The sequence below is a fragment of the Eschscholzia californica genome, unplaced genomic scaffold (genome assembly GCF_041429995.1).
Source record: "Eschscholzia californica isolate CP2 unplaced genomic scaffold, dmEscCali1.0.p SCAF_4, whole genome shotgun sequence".
NCBI classification, from domain to species: Eukaryota; Viridiplantae; Streptophyta; class Magnoliopsida; order Ranunculales; family Papaveraceae; genus Eschscholzia; species Eschscholzia californica.
Genome location: NW_028238461.1, coordinates 27,679,042 through 27,699,706, shown reverse-complemented (window position 1 = coordinate 27,699,706; position 20,665 = coordinate 27,679,042). Strand labels below are relative to the sequence as shown.

Here is a 20,665-nt window from a genome sequence, read left to right as displayed (position 1 = left end):
CCATACGTCCACCACCTCCACCATATCTCAACCACCACACCACCACCATCACCATCATCATACCTCTACCACTACCATCAGCATAGCTCTACCACCACCACCGCCACTGCCACCATCATTCCTCTACGACCACCATCATACCTCAACCACCACCAAACCCCATAACCATACCTTCAAGGCACCGCCACCATCACTACCACTAATATCACCACCACGTCGTATACAAGATTAATCGTGGAAATCATAAATAAATTCATTAAAATCAAGTATCTCTATGAGTAAAAGAAAAATAAAATTATCAAAAGTAAATTGGATTACCAAACTAACTTTTTGACTTTTTTACTTATAAGTAACATTTTTGCCAAGTATACTTTTGAAATTTTTTTACTTTTTTAAAGCAAAAGAATTTCTACTAAAAGCAAAAGTACTCATACTTTTGGTTGCCAAACGACACCTAACACTTTTAATTTTCAATAAATTATTACTTTTTTTTTTACCAAAAGTCAATTCGTTTTTGGAGTGTTGACCATATTCGCATTAAGTTTTGAGTTTTTTGGTTGCGAACCCTAAAGGTTTATTGAGGTTTTTTATTTGCCTAAAACTCAAATCTTCACATGAAGATTCTCGACATGCCAATGACAATTTTCTGAATTCTTTTTTTCTAAACATGGAGAATTTGTGTACCATAAATTACCAATTCAACATAACAGAATGGTACTTGATATCTTGCTCAATCTCTACATGGTGGTAATTGTCCGGAGATACTTGATTGCTTATTAGAAAACTATGATACATTTTTATGCAGTTAACCAGAGTAACTTTATTCTAAGTTAAAGTGATATAGTAATTTCTTTAGTTGTATTGATTAAGTTGAAAAGCATAAAAAAAATCTTATGTTGAGAACTAATTCCTGCAAACCAAAATGACCAAATGGTGGACCAAAATGACCTGCAAATTAATGTATCGTAGTCTTGTGTACCATAATAACAAAAAAAATATCGTTTCTACGTGTTCAGTGAATTCAAGACTAATTCGTTGATAAATTCCTGACCCATACAATTCATATATACTTGCCTTATGCCTTATTAGGGTTGTGAGCTGTCTAGTTTGGGGTGACATAAGGGTACATCACTTGACACGTTTTGAATTTTGTTCGAGTCCCGGATAGTCTGAAACTCGAAATTCTTGTAAAGGTAAGCATGCCTAGACGAGTTTTGAAAACTAATCTTCGATAAATTATTTGTCCGAACTCGCCTGATAATCTCAGTAACATAAAATTTCAGAAACACAGAGACCAGCCCAAAAAAGAATAAGGTCGTGGATGACAAAGTACGGGATGGGCGTCCCCACTGAGCCTCTAAACTGATGGGGCCTACAAAGTACAGAATTGTGCTGGTTTTGGTCTTTAGATAGTGGCGGTTTTGATCCTTGAAAGCGGCGGTTTTGATCCTTGAAAGTGGCGGGTTTGATCGTTGAAAGTGGTTTTACTGTGGGTGACTTAAATGTTACTTTTCTTATTAGATATTGTTTGGCCTGCTTTCTTCCTATTAAACTTAATTTCTTATTTTTTTTCTTCTATTGGAAGAAGTTAATTTCTTTCTTCCTATTAAATAGCAGAAAGAGAATTCCCTCTTTTTTCAATATTTAAGGTCTCTATAATTTAATTTTCATTTTATTTTCTTTATCGCATAATCAGTACAATTTTCTCTTCTTTTTTTATGTCTTTGTTGTTTCTAATTTTTTTGTCTGTAAGATATAATTTTTTTTTATCTATATCTTTATTCTTTTTAGATTAGAATAAAAGAAAAATTTAAATGATACAAAATAGTTCTCTTAAATCTATTATATTTTTAAGATTAATTTATATTCAATTTTTTAGATCACATTTATAGAAGGGGCCTCAAACAAACATTTGGCACCGAACCCCGTAATTCTCAGTCACGGCCCCTCACATTTATAGAAGGGGCCTGCAGTCACGTAACACTCCCCCAATCCCCACATCCTTACAATGAACTTCAACAGTTAGCTTGTCTTTAGTTTATTTAATCCAACACGGTCGACACTAAAAACAATTCTGCAGCGTATTCGTCCGAATCCTCCTTTCCCTGGAATCCCTTTTATCCTCCAAGTAGAAGTTCATCGTATTCGTTTTCTTTGCGTAGTTTTACATCTACCATAAGTTTTTTAGGATTACAGAAAAAGTAGAGACAAAAGGGGGAGAAAGTTGGTGTGGGAGGAAGATCAATCTTCCGTTCTTGACAAATCATCATCATGTTCACCATTATCAATTGTTATTGTGTATTTGATGATCTATTTGATTTCTCGACGTAACTTCCACCACTTTCAGCATTTAACCAACACTTATAACTCGCAGTTTTTCCCAAATAAATCATTGTTGTTTATGAATTCAAATCAATTAAACGAAGGTCTGCATATTGCTTTTCCTCATCCAATACGACATAAAAATGGGTTGTGGCTCTCCTGAAGTGGTAGAGATGAAGATCAAACAACCAAGCATACAATGAAATTTTCAAGAAAAATGACGATCATCTTGAGATTCAGGAATGGATTTGGGAAGTACCACCAATGAAGTCTACCAACAAATCAGATGACAGTACCGACCCTGACTTCTGGGGGGCCTTAGGCGAACGTATTGATGGAGGCCCCTATACTTTAAGTCGAAAAAAATATAAAATTTGACTTTTTTTTTTTTGCAAAATTTATAGTTGTTAAAATCATACATGAAACAAATACTACTTAAAAACTGCTCGTCTTGCATTTTTCGACACAAAATCACTAATCACATTTGTGTAGTCAATATTCAAAGATAATTCATGTTCAATAGATAACAAAACGAATTCATTTACTCTCTCTTGAAACATGGTTGATCGCAAGTAAGACTTGATTAACTTCAACTTTGAAAATTTTCTCTCTGCAGAAGTCACAGTTACCGGAATGGTCAAAAGAATTCTATAAGCGATCCCCACATTCAGACAACCTTCCATCAATTTCAAATACTCTAACACTTCAATTGGTCTTCTAGCATTCTCTGGCAAAACCCTCTTTAAAACTTTGTATTTCAGAATACAAATCATCTCCATCAATGTCGACTTGTTGTTCATCCTTAAGAAATCTTTTTAAATTGGTGCAACAGATCTTTAAACTCTAATTGTCCAACTTCTTTAATCAACTAAAACCCCAAACTATTTTCATATACTTACATGTTAGTTAAACAAATCACGTTAACATTATCTTACATGACAATAAACAATAAATTTCATCAATAAAAATATGTATTATCTTACACGACAATAAAAAATATACAACAATAAAAAAACAATTGTTTATCTTACATGATATCCGAACTAAAAACTTGGAGTGATAAAGGATTGAAAAAACTTCGCTTAGCAGGAATGAATTTTGCTCTTGTTAACGGAAAAGCAGAAAAAGAAAGATGAGTTAAATGATTTCAGACAGAATATATTGTTACAGTTCAAACTTCGAAGGTATTTTTCTATCTGATGTTATTTATGCCTTATGCATGACCAGAGCCGTGGCTGACAATTTTTGGGGCCCAGTGCCAAATTTTAATCGGGGTCTGTTCATACAAATACGAAGTAAAAAAAAAAAATTTATACGCGAAGTAATAAGCACAAATTCGAAGTAGTTTACCTGTAAAACGTTATAATAAATCAGTGATGAACCCAAATGAATGGTGTTGCTCTATGATTGTCCTAACCAAATTAAAGTCTCCTTATTTGTATAGGATTTTACTAATGGGAATTTTGGCCAAAACTCCCTAAGAAATTATGACTTTAGTTAAAAAGGATTCATCAAAGTTTTTTAGGCTTCACCTCCCTGATGGCAATTATGTAATTTTCAATTTCAGTAAAAAGACCAACCTAACCCTAGTCTAAGAAAATACCTTGCAAACACCTTGCACTGCCTTGCAAACACTTTGCACTGCCTTGCAAAGCCTTGCAAACACCTTGCAGAGCCTTGCAAACACCTTGCATGATTTTTGCAAACACCTTAGATAGCCTTGCAAACAAATTGCAGAGCCTTGCGAACACCTTGCAGAGCCTTGCAAAAACTTTGCAGAGCCTTGCGAACTCCTTGCATAACTTTTGCAAATACCTTGCACAACTTTGCGAACACCTTGCAGAGCCTTGCAAAGCTTTGCACATACCTTGCAGAGCCTTGCAAACACCTTGCAGAGCCTTGCAAACACCTTGGAATGCCATGCAAATGGTTTGCAAATTAGTTTTTGAATTGATTTAACATGAAATTTGTTACAAATTATTATATATTGTCTAATAGAATGTTGTATCGAAAAACTAGCTAAAACCCCTACAAATTCATAATAGTCATTTTATAAGCTCTAGCACCATCATTTTACATTTCTTTGAAAAACTTCCAAAGCTTTCATGAAATTCTCAATTTGAACATAAATACCAATCATGATTATCCAAGAAAAAATATTTCTCACAAGCATTTCATCTAACAACTTTATTGCTATTTCAATCAACCTAAGTCTTGTATAACCAACTAACGTTGCATTCCAAGCAACAACATCTCTTTCAAGCATTTTATCAAACACATTGCTTGCATCAACTATACTTTCACAACTTCCATATAAACCCAACAAATAAGTTTGAACATAAACATCAAAACTAACAAATTGTCATCCATCATTCATAACTCAATGAAAATAAAGCAATGGAGAAGTTGGATTACACCTTGAAACACTATCAAATTCTCCTTCCATTGAAAATATATAAAACTTTCTCTCTCTAGAATTTAGAACCAAAAACTAAATCAAACCCCTTAAAAGCCTCTTCAAACAACAAACAAATAGATTAAATCACCAAAACCTAAAAACATCAACCTATCTTATAGTCAAAATCGATTCAAACCCCAGAAATTCTAATCGGCATCGATAATCCAACTCGGTTCGTTCATGAGAAAAACTCAAGTTCCTAATTTATTAGTTAGATTATTACTAGGTATTTCTAATTGAATGAAGGGTATTTTTGACTCTTAAAAAGTTGGTGCTTTTAAAAATGTCCTTCAAGCTTATTTTTATAACTTACTTGGGGCCTAGCTAGTTAAAAAGATGGGTTGTCTTTTTAACAAAAAAATACAAGAAATTGGGCCTCCGGCCCAATTTCCTGTTTACTAAAATTATAGTTCCGATTTTTTAAGCAATTTGAAAATAAGGTTAGAAAAATAGGTTGATAGAGAAAAATTGTAAAATTAAAGTTTGAAAGATAGGTTGATAGAGAAAATTATAAAAGAAAATAATTACATAAAGATTTGAAAATGGAAGAGGCCTAGAGACAGAGTTGGTTGTTGTTTACACTCTACAACAGAAAAAAATGAAAAAAACGGTTTCAATGGTAGTTGAACACGTGATCTACTGAGCACAAACCATTAGATTTACCAACTAAGCTAGTAACAGTTTAATGTTATGTTGTTTTTTTTTTTGTTAAAAGGTTTAATGTTGTGTTGTTAGTCTTGCTTCAATATATACGTTGCACAAACGAAATATGAAGAACTTAATGGGCCCCTTGCCGTGGGGAGCCCAATACGAGCGTCCTGTCCCATCCGCGACCCTGTGCATGACTTGAATCTTTCATAAGTTCAGACTATGTGTTGTTTATCATATGCATGGCTATGTTGTTTGTCCTACTCACAACCTTTATACATGGTTATAATTCACATGTTTTGTTCAAACTTCAAAGGTAGTCAGGTTACACCTAATCTATAATATTTATTTATATTACAAATCAGAAACAAAATAAAGTCCGGAGATACTGAGTCGGATGGCGACTTGGATTGCTAGATATGCATATGATAAACAACACCAATTTCACACATAATCTGAATCGTCCAAACAAATCTGATGTATAATTGGAACTCTTAAATGGTTTCGACATCAAGGCCAACTTCTACCAGATCAGGAAGATCATTTTTTTTGTTGCACTAATACACTAGAATCCCAAACGGAATAAGGATGAATTTTGTATTGTCTATTTTTTTTATGAAAGTGTTGTCTAAATTAAACGTGGCATCTTTCTTAATCCAGATGTTTGTAAGCGGGTTAATATCATTGCATGTCCAACTGATAGTACAATTGTCATTCATGTCTCTAGCCACGCAGGGGAAACTAGTATCAACACTCACAAGACATGCACCTCCAGGTGTCTCAAGCCCTCATTTGTACTGCCAATTCATCAATAAATCAATCTATAAATAAATATAAAGGGTAGTTGGTGGATTGATCCAATCTCTAATCTCTTTAGTACCCAAAATTAACTATTGATATCATTTAAGTGTGGTGATTAATATGGCTTCAAGTGATAAGGATGTACCAGAGAGCATGAAATCATTTGATGAAACATCATCAGGAGGAGGAGTTGTTCCAGGGAAACCAATGACAGTAGGTCAACATATGCTGGACAAAGGAGCTGCGATGTTACAATCACTTAAACCCATCAAGCAGATGCAGCAACACGTTTGCACTTTCGCGCTCTACAGCCATGATATGAGCCGTCAAATCGAAACCCATCACTACGTTACTCGTCTCAATCAAGATGTTCTTCAATGCGCCCTTTACGACTCCGATTTACCTACTGCTCGCCTTATTGGTGTCGAATACATTGTCTCTGATAGGATCTTTGAAGGACTTACACCTCATGAACAGAACCTCTGGCACTCCCATGCTTATGAGGTACGTGTGCACTACACTTTTCTGCGCGACTCGTTGCTCTTAAGAATGCTAGTTTTGAGAATGAGTTATCCTAATTATCTAGGACCCTTACACTACAATTTGAGCGTTCTCCTTATTAAACAGGGTTCTATGGGCGGTCCGTGACCCCTGAACAGTTAATGCCTTCCCCTTATTGAATAAGGTTCTATGGTTGGTTTGTGACCCACCGTGGATGCCGAAGGCATCCTGGTTGTGAATATTTCTAGGTTTTTTCCCAGTCATTGTTAATTGGGTGTGGACTCCTGCCTTTTAGTTTTTTTTTTTTTTTTGTGTTCGAATTATAAATTTTTTATCATATTTAAATGATTCAGATCAAAGCGGGATTGTGGGTGAATCCAAGAGTTCCCGAGATGGTGCAGACGTCAGAGCTTCAAAATCTAGCCAAAACTTATGGAAAATGTTGGTGCACTTGGCAAGTAGATAGAGGTAATTTAGTGAAGCGACTTAATTCAATAAATATTAAATTTGTCTTTCAAACCTAACTAGTTAATGACTTGATGAAATATTGTAAGGGGACGTGCTTCCGTTGGGTGCGCCTTCTTTGATGATGTCTCCACAAGGAGTAGGCATGGGAATGGTGAAGCCTGAACTGCTTCAAAGAAGAGACCAAAAGTACAACATATCAAGTGATGATTTGAAGAAATTGAGGGTGGAGATTGCTGAACCAGAATGGATTAATCCTCAGGCTGATCATTGGAAAAATACTGGCAAAGGTTTTGCAGTGGACATCGAACCAACTGAAATGAAGCTTATTGCTCCCTTCCCTTGATAATAAATGAACAATTTTAGTAGTCAGTAAGTAGGAATGAGGAAGTTTGTTACAGCTTTTGTTGGCAAAAACTTTGTATATATAGACGTGGTTATATCTATTATAAGTCGTTTCTATGCCCGGGAAATTGTTCACTTCTCCATATTTTGTGTTTTTGTTTTTTTAGAAAGAAAAGGCATTTTGGTTTGTTTTCAAAAGGCCGCGGCTTTGGGGAATAAAGAAAATTCTCCGGGGAATAAAGACTTTTCTTAAAACTAGTCAAATAAGATTGACTTTTTATGTTTCTTTTTATTGCTAAGGGGCTTCTAATTTTAGAAGATGCTATAAAAAAGGTCCTTCTATCTCATCACCTCTCTCTGACACTTCATCTTCTCGACACCTCATCATCTTCTCCGGCGAAAGTCGCCACCGACCAACTTTCCGGCCGGCGACCTTCAAACATGATTATTTTTTTTTTAAAATAAACACGTTTCGCCAAACACGTAGTTCATTAGCCAGAATAAATCTTAGTTAAATAAATTTGTGCGCATACGATTTATTAAATGTCACAAAAGCCTAACATCATGCTGCTTATCTGTTCATAGAAGTTCCAAAACTGATTATTCACTCTTCGATGACAAAATACCCAAATTTGTAATTAGGGTTTCAGTCATTGGCAGGTGTAAAACAAGAAAATTTATTCAGTTAAAGAGAAGTATCATTTCTACAGCATCAACCAACTAGGCAACTATTTAAGCTTAACCCATTGAATCTATGATTTCAAGTTCTAAAGATTACCTGAAACACAAGGAAATTCCTAGCCTTCACAAGAATACCAAGAGATTTCAATTTACTGTTATATTCATCCCATGTCACAATCTTTCCGTCAAGCTTATACTAACTTCCACCGGAACTTGTGATACTCCGAGTAAATTGAAGTTCAGATCCATTACCCATTTGATAAACAAGTCTAACAAAAGCTTTTCTTCCTCTTTGTTCTTTTTCCTTATCATCAAACGCATAAATCAGATCTTTAAGTTGAGCACCTCTCAATTGAACATATCTAACACCAAGAACGAAACTTATCGCATCCATTAGATTTGATTTTCCCGCTCCATTTGGACCAATAATTGCAGTGAAATCATAAAATGGACCGATAACTTGTAATCCTTTATATGATTTGAAATTCTCAAGCTCTAAACGAACAATTTTACCTGGACTAGCTAGTGAAGGCATCTTGAGAATTGTTGATTACGATTTTCCTGAAGTTTCCGGTACTAACTAGGGTTTCGATTTTAGAGTTTATTAGGGTTACGAGAGATCGAACGATTGCCTCCCATGAAGATTTGAAGTAATAAATTAGGGTTTTCAGGAAGCAGGACGGAGGAGATAGGGTTTAGAAGATGATGAAATTAGGGTTAAGTTCTAGAGAGAGAGGTAAGAAAAAAAATGAGAGAGAGAGAGAGGAGAGAGAAAATATAAAAAAAAAATTTATGTTTGAAGGTCGCCGGCAGGAAAATTGGTCGGCCGGCGACTTTCGCCGGAGAAGATGATGAGGTGTCGAGAATATGAAGTGGCAGAGAGAGGTGATGAGACGGAGGAGGACTTTCAAAAAAATGTATTCTGTATTTCCCGTAAAAATTTATTCCCCGGAGAATTTTCAAAAAAAATCTGGATTCCCTCGAGAATTTATTCTCCGGAGAATTTTCTTTATTCCCCAAAGCCGCGGCCTTTCAAAAAGAATAGCAGTTTGTTTTTGGTCCATTTTTTTCCGGAAAGAACGAAAGTTTTTTGTGTTTCCTTTTTTCTTGTTTTCTTTTTTTTTTTTTTTTTTTTTTTGGAGAACTACGTTTTTACCTTGATAGGGATAAGAACTCCAAATCTTACGTGATTCGGTTTGTTTAAATTTACTGTACTGGAGATTGTCATTGCTAGTAACGGGTGCTAAATTTTAGGAGCTAATTATTACGATAATGACATTGCTAGTAACGGGTGCTAATTTTTAGGATAATATGTTACACAAGGAATTCGTAAAAACGATAAGGATATTTTTATTGTGGCCGCGGCTTTGGGGAATAAAGAAAATTCTCCGGGGAATAAAGATTTTTCTTAAAACTAGTCAAATAAGATTGACTTTTTATGTTTCTTTTTATTCCTAAGGGGCTTCTAATTTTAGAAGATGCTATAAAAAAGGCTCCTCCATCTCATCCCCTCTCTCAGCCACCTAACCTTCTCGCCACCTCATCATCATCTTCTCCGGGAAGGTCGCCGGCCGGCCAATTTTCCGGCCGGCGACCTTCAAACATAAAAAAAAAAATTATTTTTTTTCCCTCTCCTCTTTCTCTCTCTAAATTTTTTTTTTTTTTTTGAAACACTCTTCTCTCTCTCTCTCTCTCTCTAGATCTGGTGAACCAGATCTGGTTCACCAGATCTAGAGAGAGAGAGAGAGAAGAGTGTTTCAAAAAAAAAAAAAAAAATAAATTTTTAGAGAGAGAAAGAGGAGAGGGAAAAAGAATAATTTTTTTTTTTTTTTTATGTTTGAAGGTCGCCGGCCGGAAAATTGGCCGGCCGGCGACCTTTCCGGGAAGATGATGATGAGGTGGCGAGAAGGTTAGGTGGCAGAGAGAGGTGATGAGATGGAGGAAAACTTTCAAAAAAATGTATTTTGTATTCCCCATAAAAATTTATTCCCCGGAGAATTTTAAAAAGAATCTGGATTCCCTTGAGAATTTATTCCCCGGAGAATTTTCTTTATTCCCCAAAGCCGCGGCCTTTATTGTCAATTTGATTCTTAGAATAATAAGTTACACAAGGATTGGTGAAAATGTTAGTAAGATATTTCTAATGTCAATTTGATTTCGTGTATCTATTGCCAATTTGATCCGCTGCTTCATCTTTTCTGTTACTGATATTCAATTCGTTCTCTTACTGATATTCAATTCGTTCGAGATGATAATAATGGTCAGTGGTCCGACTAGTACTAGTACTAGTGTGATCGAATAATGGTCAGTGTTCCGACTAGTACTAGTGTGATCGAATAGCCCGATCGAATAAGATCCCAAAACTAAACTTTATAGAAATACCCCCTCAATAATTTTAATTCTCTTTCCTTCCTAGGTCTAAGTAAGTAACCTTGAATTCTAAACATGCATCTTTTGATGTTCTTTTTTGATAGTTTACTAGTGTATTTTGATATTTGGATTTTTCTTTTTTCTTTTCACAAACTGAGGTCAATATATTGACCCGGTGCTATTTCTGATTATTTGGTGTGGTTTTGTCATGGAGCTTGATAGTTTACTAGTGTATTTCGATATTTGGATTTTTCTTTTTTCTTTTCACAAACTGAGGTCAATATATTGACCCGGTGCTATTTCTGATTATTTGGTGTGGTTTTGTCATGGAGCTAACTTTGAACCAGCGATATATAGTTCGTGGATGTGCCTTGTCATGGCCCTTAGGTCAGACAATGGTATGTTCTCGGAAAGATGAAGGTAGATTCAATGATTAGCACATATCTTAATTATATCTTGCTAAATAATGATCAAATTTATTTATTTTTATAATTATTTGTGCTTTTTTGGTTAATCTTTTTCATTTGTACCTTGTAAATTGTAATTTTGTTTCTGTAATATGAAATGAAGTTATAAGTTTACATTAATTTTTATTGGAAAGCCCGAACCGAGACTGTCCTGTTCCGACTGGCCCGTAAATAAACGGTCTTGGACAGTCTCTTGAAAGTGACCGGCGGAAACCGCCAGAATAAATAGGTGGTCACCAACATTTTTTGTCCGAGTTGACCAATCTGATGAAGTTAGAATTCGGTATCGACCAGTCCGGGCCGATTCCCACCACTATACATACCCTAAATATTGATAATTGTTTCAACCGAAGTGTTTCCTCTCGACAACAAGAGGTCAGCCTTGCTAAAGGAGTCCAAAATTTGTGTCGGACTTGTGACGTAGGAAGACAGTTCCACATGGTTTTGAAAACGATTTAGCGGGTCAGTTATCAGATTAGATATTGTCCCATATCGAGGTACTTCCAAAATTTTGGAAAAAATTATATTTGTGTTTATAAATTAGAATTTTAGGTCTGGGTCAGCAACTCCAACCCGAGTCGGAAAATAGTTTGGGACGGCTGAAGGCCCCAACATGACCGTTGGGTCTCCCCAGCGGTCATGTTGGGGGGGAAAATGTGGTCGTTGGATTTGATCCAAAGGCCATTGGTTGTTCGACACATTTTGTTTAAAATATATTAATTTTTTTTTTAACTTTAATAAGTTTTAATTTTGCTTTTTAACTCTGACGAAAACTCGCACATTAATAATTAAATTACATCCGACCAACGTGTCAGTCCCCAAATAGTTCCCAACCTTGGAAAAAAATATTGTTTCGAAAATAATTCAAACACGTTTTTCGCAGACTCACAAAAAATCCATGCACACGTATCCCACATGCACAAATTTTAGTCCTCCAAATAGGCTGGAGTTGGAGCTGATTTTTGAAGCTGAGGTGAGGCTGAAAATTTTAGGTTGAAAAAATATGTTTTTGGACCTAAATCAGGCTGGAGTTGCTTTTAGACTGAGTAGCTCTTCCATAGGTTGCAAAACTCTCTCATATCTCCTTCGAGAATTGACCTTCCCATAATCTGGTCATAAACTGGTCCCAAAGAGCAATGCTACAAATGTTGTCTTCCATGCTGACACGAACATTGAGGTTGAACTATCATTTCTTCAGGGATCTTGTCAGCTACGATCAATTGGTGTTGAATCATATTCATATCGCTAATCATGTTGATTTGCTCACCAAGGGGCTACCCAATGATCTCTTTCTCTATATATCTACGACACAAGCTTCTTTGTCTCTTTAATTCTGACTCCTCGCCTTGAAGGGCGCGTGATAGAAGATATGACCATTGGAAAGAGAGTGTTAACAAAGTGTAAACCTTAAGGCCATGTTTAGGACGCGGGAATCGCGTAGGAACGGAATGTGATTCCTGAGAATCGCAATCCTGAATACTCTTTGGCATGTGGGAATGCAGGGGAATCCTATTCCTGCAGGAACGGGATTCCCCCCAAATGGGGCAATAGCAAACCTAAAGAGGGGGTGGGTTTGTGATTCCCATTCCGGGAATGATTCAATTTAATATTTATGGACAAAATGTTAGAATGACATATTTTAAAATCGTCCTTCTCACAATATTTTAACTAAAAATAAAATAAAAAACCTAAGATTTCAACCACCACCATAGCAACTCTTTCTCTCGTTCGAACATAATTCTCTCTCTCCCCATCTCTAGTTTTTTCCTTCTCTCTCGTTCTTTATTCATTCAAAATCGATTTCATATTGTTTTAAAAAAAAAAATTAGTCCAGATCTTTATTTATTTTAAATAAATCTTTAAATACAACTTAAATTGGGGTATCACGTTACTATTTCATATCTACAAATTTGAATAGATAATACTGGTTAAAATATATGTAACAAAGTACCTATAATTTATGTAGTTTAAGTAAGAGGATATAATAGGACTTGTATAAAAGTTTACATTCTTATACCTATACGAACCAAACACCAAGTTAGGAATCTATCAGGAATGGAATTCCTATTCTTGGTCAAAAATAATCTGATTCTTAGGAATCGCATTATATGAATGCGATTCCTAGGAATCAAGTTCCATTGTCGCGCGCCTAACATGGCCTAAGTGTAATAGTAAAAGGTGTCTATAGCTAAAACTGTTACAACCATATCCAGCCTGGCTCATGATGTCTAAGTTTGTTAAAGTTTATTGAGAAATTCTGTTAGCTCCTGAACTTCTCTCTGTATAGAGTTAAAGCTATAAATGAAGCAACCAGAGTCGCTAAGTTTTTAGATCTTGAAGTTCTTATAAAGAGAGAATTCTTTTGTGATCACCATTTCTAATAGTCTACTTACAGGACCGGATTGGGGTACAGAGGTACCGGTCTAGATCGATGCTGTTGAAGTCCCTATTATATTAGGGAGTACATTTTTTTATCTATATCTCAGAACTGCAGTATAGAGATACAATATGACTCTTCGCGGTCCAAGAATGTAACCTAAAACTGAAGGAAGAAACCACTAATGCTTTGAGCCATACAGGAACTGCTCCAATGAAATAGATTTTAGTATTTTTACAGTAGGGTGTCAAAGTTGCAAACATTTTTCAAATAAAATAAAAAGAACAATTCCATTCTGATGTCTCTCCACTTCTTCTCCAAATTCCACTCAAGAGGTAGTGTATAATATATGTACCTCTATCGGGACTAACATGACTGAAGAACAACATGCTTAATTTGGGTTCTGTTGTAAGTGTAAGTTATGTGAACAAACCCATCTTCCGCTTGGATCACAGCAGGATATGAAAACTCCATTCCCAAATTCTCCTCTAACGTTACCAAATCGTTCCACGAGTCACCATCATCTGCAGAGATTGCAACTTTGAGCACACCTCTTGAGATCGTATTATACGCAAGTAAGAGCCGGCCATCGTTTAATTTGACACCATCAATTCCTGAATTTGGATTCGGGAGTTCAGTGGGCTTTGCGTGACTCCAGCTAACGCCATCATCAAATGATTCCGACATGAAAATCCTCCCTAGCCCTTCAAAAGACCGCAATAGAACACGTAATGTACCGTTTGCTGTTTGGAAAGGAACAGGTTGGATCACACCTAATGGGTCATCCTCTATGCATATTGGCCCATACTTTTTCCACGATTGTCCTGCATCTGTTGTTACCTACACACATAAACATGAGTCTTGAGAAATGAAAAACTGAGTGGGTTCCCGAGTAACATGTTTTGTTTGTTTACCTCCATCCATGCTCCCCAAGAATTCCAGCTTTCCACGGATGACCCACAGTACAAGTGCCCATTTTGCAGCATTATAGGCTGAAAAGAAAGAACCAGGAAGTATAATCAACCGGATGGACATATAACATATTTTTATCTAAAGCATTGTCTCCACGAGGAAACAGCATGTTTCGTCAAGAAGTCAGATATTTGGCAAAGTATACGCCTTAGATCTATGTGAATGAGTGTTTTAGTTTTCCAGTTTGGTAATAATACTTCTGGTCGAATTGCAGTATATACGTATATATGTGTTGATGAGAGAGAGACTTCCATTAATGGAGGTCACTCCAGAGCAACAAAAATTGAAGTAATTTAAGAAACAAAAATATTAACCTCCAAAATGGAAGTCCCTCGATAAAAAGAGAGAAGAGAGGCGAAAGGGTAAAGTTTGAAGGCAATAAGTACTTGCAACACATACATAATCTGAACAAATACTCCAATATCTATCGCCGTACCTTTAGCATCAATCCTTTCATAACACAATGATCCCATAAAAGACTACCTTATTCTTGATTGGTCCTAATATTCCAGGTGGCAGTTGTTTTCGCTCCGTCCAAGTGATACCTCCGTCGTATGATCGTTTCATGCATCCGCTCCACCTTATATGCCGAGAGTAAATTAGTTAGAAGAAGTCAAAAACAAATACATGTTACACATGAATTTGAAGATGTACAAGAACAGATGAAGGTTTAAGAAACTCACTTTTGGACTTCCTGACCAATTTTATAAAAGAGAAGTAACTCATTTGGTGACACCTTGAATAACACTGGATTCCACATTGGAACTTCAGGTTGCTCATCAGCTACAATAGGCAGCTGCCAAACTCCATCCTGTAAGATATGTTCAACTTAATTGAGTAAAACAACCATCCTATAAGGTTAGTGAAAAAGGTACTACAACAATCAAGCTGTGACAACTGAAGTTCTAGCCAGAATGTCAGAGTATCTATGAATTAGTAGCATTAATTTGATTACCCTGTATAAAAGCCCAAAATGATCTCTAATCACCAGAAGACAGGAAAAGTGTACAATGTTTTACTAATATATAATCAACACCCATAAGTACAAAATCAAAGGGAATGCAATGTAAAAAAATATAAGAAGATTTTGAGCAATGTTAGGAATCATTGCTTTAAGTAATTATAGAACCAAACAGTTATGCTAAGAACGCGGACGGTGGACGGAGGACGCCTACAAGAAGACCACAATTAACTTGTCTATATCATTTCATGTACACCCATATAAATAGCATTGACCTACCAAGCAAAGGACCTCACTTGCCAGAATGTTATGTAGCATGTATTCACAGTGCCCACACTTGAGCTATACTGCATTTCTTTTTCTTTTCGTTTTGAAAGTTCGATTGAGAAAGAATGAGTATATACTACATAGTAGGACCACCCATGAAAGAAATCCAAGGTTACATTGAATAGAAAACACACCAAAAAGAAAGGAAAAGAAATCACTGCTCACTTAAAGGGCAGAAAACCGCTAAAACAAAGCAACCTAACACCAAACGGAAAAAATTAAAGTGCTCTCATTAAAATGGTGTCTAAACTCACCCTTCCATCCTCCACAGTATAACCCTAGTTATCAACAGTATCCTTGTTGCCTTTTCTATTCAATGAGATAAGTCTACAGACTATAGTAATGCTTTGTAAAGTTCGAATAAGGGACTATCTAGGGCTTAGCTAAAACCTCTAGTATAAATCGTGGTGTTTGCAATATGTTTTGGGAAGCAAGCAGGGAAAAAAATTAGTAAGTTGTAACCAAGAAAAATCAGAAATATTAAGCAATTTAATCAATAAAACTCTTGCCATTTACTAAACATAAGAACATTTCTAGCACTTGAAATTATTCATAATCATCTTGAACCCAACATTCTTTTGAAGTTAATGAAAGGGGTTTTTTTTAGTTGCTCTAACCTTGAATCTCTGCAACCAAATTTTGACGTCAGGAGCTCCCTCGGCACTTCCGCCAAAATAAGCAACCAACAAATGGTCTCTTTCTACCTATAAAACAAATCTAATTACTTGATTTATGCACAAGAGAGAAAGAGAGAGAGAGAGAGAGAGAGAGAGAGAGAGAGAGAGAGAGAGAGAGAGAGAGAGAGAGAGAGAGAGAGAGAATCTGGGCACTAAAATTACCTCAACAATAGTGGAAGCATGACAACTATTGAAAGGAACAGAGTTTGCAGGATAGGTGAATTCTTCTAACACTACTACAGGTAACGCCTGAGAAATGGATCTTTGTCCTCCTGGTTTCTCCTTTGACATGGGGAGGCTGTATGGTGCAAGTCTACAAGATATTAGCTTTAGAGAGAGACAGAGCAATTAGTGGTTTAGTAGTGCGTTTTGAGTTAGTTGCCTGTAACGAGGAGGTGGTAGTGTTGAAGATTCGGCATAAACGTGGTGGTTGGTAGTGGTGGTAGTAGGAATATCATACGTATTCAGGTGATCGCCGCGGCATGTTGTTGATGCAACTGTAAGAAAGTCAAAGAGTCCAGGGAGGGCAACCAACATCAAAACCAAGATGTCGCCTCTCCATGTTATTTCCGTCATTATTGTGGAGGTTTCTAACAACTCACGCTTTATAAATTATAATGGTGGTTGCTTTTGGGCATAAAGACTCGGGTTATTCCAATTGGCTCCCAAATTGTGATAAATTATAAAATTTGGCCCCCCTAATTGTCCAACGTTCTAAAATCTCTGCCAAGACCATTTTTTAGTAATGGTCGTCTTCAAGAGACCAAGTTTCACTAGAATTTGTTTTCTACATCTCTTTTTCTTAACTCCACCACCACAAAAGAATCCATCTTCATTACTCCTTATCTACTCTTCTTTCTCTACAATCACAAGGGTTTGGATGGTTCAAATGATGATTATGTATTGGTTACAGATAGAGAATTTAATTGTTCAGAGGAATTTTGTGCTTCTTCTCTGACAACAATGCGTCAAAGTGGATCTTAGTTCGAGCTCAGGTGGCAACTGTTCTAATGATGAAGATGAAGTGGAAACGAAAATGTTGTTAGATCAACAGGTTTGAAATGGAAAGACAAAGCAGGTGGACTAATCAAGACTACAATTGCAATTGTGCTGAGAATTTGAAGATTAAAAAACTACATCAGCAGTGCATGCAATCTTCTTTTCGTTAATGTTATGCTATCTTTTTTTCCGTTAATGTAATATTAAGTGTATGAAATTATAAAATACTAAAGTGATTGTGATGGTCGATGGTCGTGTAAAAGGGAATTCATGTATCAACCACAACTTTATGGTATGCCAAATATCTCTAGTGTGATGTATGTCTTTGGATCAGATACACCTTTCCACTATTATGGTTTATCGTAGTTTTGGGATTGATTCGAATAGGCCATAATGTGACTATATCAATGGGATCTTACTAAATGACGGTCTTATAGTTTTTGTAAAAAAATTTATTCTTCACTTTTTGTGAATTTCGTTATGTAAAGATGTTGTTTCGTCCATAATAAGAATTCACGTATGAACCATAACTTTATGATGGGCCAAATAGCTGTATTGTGATGTCTGTCTTCATATCAGAAATAGATTTCCTATGATGGCTTATCAAAGGTTTGGCATTTATCTGAATATCTAAGAATGCAACTATGTCTATGGGATCTTGTCAAATGATAAACTTATTTTATTCTTCTTCTGTAATTTTTTTGGTTCTCAACTTTTTGTTAATTTTTTTATCCGAAAGATATTGTCATGTTCATAATACGTTTAGAAGTAACAAAAAATTGTGTATCAACCTTAACTTTGTGGTGAGCCAAGTAGCTCCAGTGTGATGTCTGTCTTCAGTCAGAAACATATTTCGACTATAATGGCTCATGAAAGTTTTGGCAATTGATTGGAATATCATAGAATGCGACAATATCCATGGGATCTTGTCAAATGATGATCTTATAGTTTTTGCAATTTTTTACTTTTTGTGAGTGATTGTTTTGTAAAGATGTTGTTTTATTCATAATGCGGTTACATGTAATAGGATTTTATGTATCAACCACCACTATACGGTGGGCCACATAGGTCCAGTGGGGATATTTTTCTTTCGATCAGAAACTCACTTCGACTATGATGTCTTATCTGTTAGTAAAATACGGTAAAAATAAAATTATTCTACTATGCAGTGGAAAAAGGATGTTTAGCATGTTCTATAAACATAAAGCAATCAAAAAGATAATATTAGATCACAACTGAGAATTCTGGATTGAATAAATAAGAAATAGAATCAATCCGCAGCCTATCCGCAACCTCTCTGATTTATGCTTAATCTGAACTGTTGTAGTATTTCGGCTATAACTCTCTGGATATAACTCCAAATGCTCTGAAACTTTCAGGATCAACTGTAAATCGTATTCTTAACAACTTTGTCAGAAATAACCCTAGGCTAATTCGGCTTAGAAGGTGCTCAAATCTGCACGTTTCTGTTACGAAGTAAAACTGCAGTTTTTCAAGTCCGAATTCTAGTAGGGTTTCTACTAGAAGATAATGCTTCCCCTTAGTTTCTTAATCTTAATAAACTCCTCCAATTATGATGCTAGACCTCAGTGAAAGAGTCAACCTGAAAGAGTATAAGCAGAAGAAGAAGAAACTGAAAGGAAATTCTAATCTGTTTTAGAGAATGAGAATGTGTGTATTTTTTTAGAGAATGGACACGGGGGATTATATAGGTCAGGCGAGTCGATTTAGGCGCCTAGGGTTTTACCCCTAGGTGTGCTGCCTTCCCCATGTGGGTCCCACCTCCATTGCTTTCTCAAAATAACCCAAAGATAAAAGAAGAAGCAAAAAACAAAGAGAAAAAGAATGAAATTTTTTTTGAGTTAACTTACCAAATGACTTTTTGCCAGAAAAGAAGGGAGATGGACACTGGCTCTAACCATACTTGGTCAACTTGTTTCGACCCAAACTTGGGAGAAAAACGCATTGCGTTGTTTTGCAACTTCCCTCATCTATTTGACATTTTACCCACATAATCTTACCACGGGAAATTGACTTTCACATACCCACTTAGGTGTCGTTTGGCAACCAAAAGTAGAAGTACTTTTGCTTGTAGTAGAAGTTCTTTTGCTTTAAAAAAGTAAAAGAATTTCAAAAGTATATTTGACAAAAATGTTACTTGTAAGTAAAAAAGTCAAAAAGTTAGTTTGGTAACTCAATTTACTTTCGATAATTTTATTTTTCTTTCTCATAGAGATACTTGATTTTAATTGAATTTATTTATGATTTGCACGACTACTCTTGTATAAGAAGTAATGGTGATATTGGTGGTAGTGGTGGTGCCATGGAGGTATGGTTATGGGGTGTAGTGGTGGTTGAGGTTTGATGGTGGTGGGGGTGGTATAGAGGTATGATGGTGGCAGCGATGGTGGTGGAGGTATGATGGTGGCGATGGTGGTGGAAGTATGGTGGTGGTTGGGATACGATGGTGGTGGTGGACAAAGTGAGTGATAGTGACGGAGTTATGATGGTGGTGGTATGGTGATTGTAGTAACGGTGGTGAATAAGATATGTAGGTGGTAATGATGGAAGTACGGTGGTGGCGGTGAAGGTACCGTGTTGGTGGTGAAGGTACCGTGGTGGTGGTGGTGAAGGTACCGTGGTGGTAGTGGTGAAGGTATGGTGGTGGTGGTGGTAGTGGCGGTGAAGGTACGATGGTGGTGGTGGAGGTACGGGGATGATGATGGAGGTGGAGATACGAGGTGATTGTTGTCGAGGTGTGATGGTGTATGGTGGTGGTACGAAGATGGTGGTTAAGGTGTGGCGGTGGTAGTTGAGGTATGATGGTGGGGGGAGGGCAATGCTTGTTGTGGTGGTGAGGTAGAATGTGCGGTAGAAGTTTAGTTGTGGTAGTGGTGCGGAGATAGACAAAAAAATCACCAAGTAAAATTCATGCATGTCTCAGAAAAAAATTACTTTACTTTGAAGTCAAAAGCTAAAAATTTTAACTTCAAAAGAAAGTCAAATTTTAACTTAAATGAAGTCGGTAATTTTTGCCTACCAAACTAACTTTTTGACTTTTCTACTTAAATAAGCAAAAAAATAACTTATTTTAGTGTTGCCAAACGACACCTTAATCTAAGGGGAAATTGACTTTCACACTAGATTGATCCTGCCAAACAATGGAAAATCAATTTTTTCGCAAAAATTCATTTTCTCAGCAGATTTTCTAACGTAACAAACAGGCCCTAATCTCTTAAAATTGGCATCTTGACAAAACCAGATGCCCTTAAAGCAGCACAAAATAAGGATATC

At 36.2% G+C, this 20,665-nt stretch overlaps 2 protein-coding genes and 1 pseudogene across 2 annotated transcripts; 1 reads left to right on the top strand and 2 right to left on the bottom strand.

The window, feature by feature from the left end:
- Positions 1–6,303: 6,303 nt before the first annotated feature.
- LOC147543972 (oil body-associated protein 2B-like) lies at positions 6,304–7,724 on the top strand. Its single transcript, XM_086636690.1, has 3 exons — positions 6,304–6,733; positions 7,084–7,198; positions 7,285–7,724. Exons 1-3 carry the CDS (start codon positions 6,350–6,352, stop codon positions 7,539–7,541), a joined length of 756 nt encoding a protein of 251 aa, XP_086492816.1. The 5' UTR covers positions 6,304–6,349; the 3' UTR covers positions 7,542–7,724.
- A 693-nt stretch (positions 7,725–8,417) lies between these two features.
- On the bottom strand, positions 8,418–8,756 carry LOC147543971 (structural maintenance of chromosomes protein 1 pseudogene; annotated as a pseudogene).
- Positions 8,757–13,632: 4,876 nt separating this feature from the next.
- LOC147543970 (BNR/Asp-box repeat family protein) lies at positions 13,633–16,994 on the bottom strand. The gene is made up of 7 exons (XM_086636116.1): positions 16,755–16,994; positions 16,535–16,670; positions 16,313–16,399; positions 15,091–15,218; positions 14,891–14,987; positions 14,350–14,427; positions 13,633–14,275 (listed from the first exon to the last, which is right to left on the bottom strand). The coding sequence occupies exons 1-7, from the start codon at positions 16,946–16,948 to the stop codon at positions 13,802–13,804; spliced, it is 1,194 nt and encodes a 397-aa protein (XP_086492242.1). The 5' UTR covers positions 16,949–16,994; the 3' UTR covers positions 13,633–13,801.
- Positions 16,995–20,665: the final 3,671 nt, after the last annotated feature.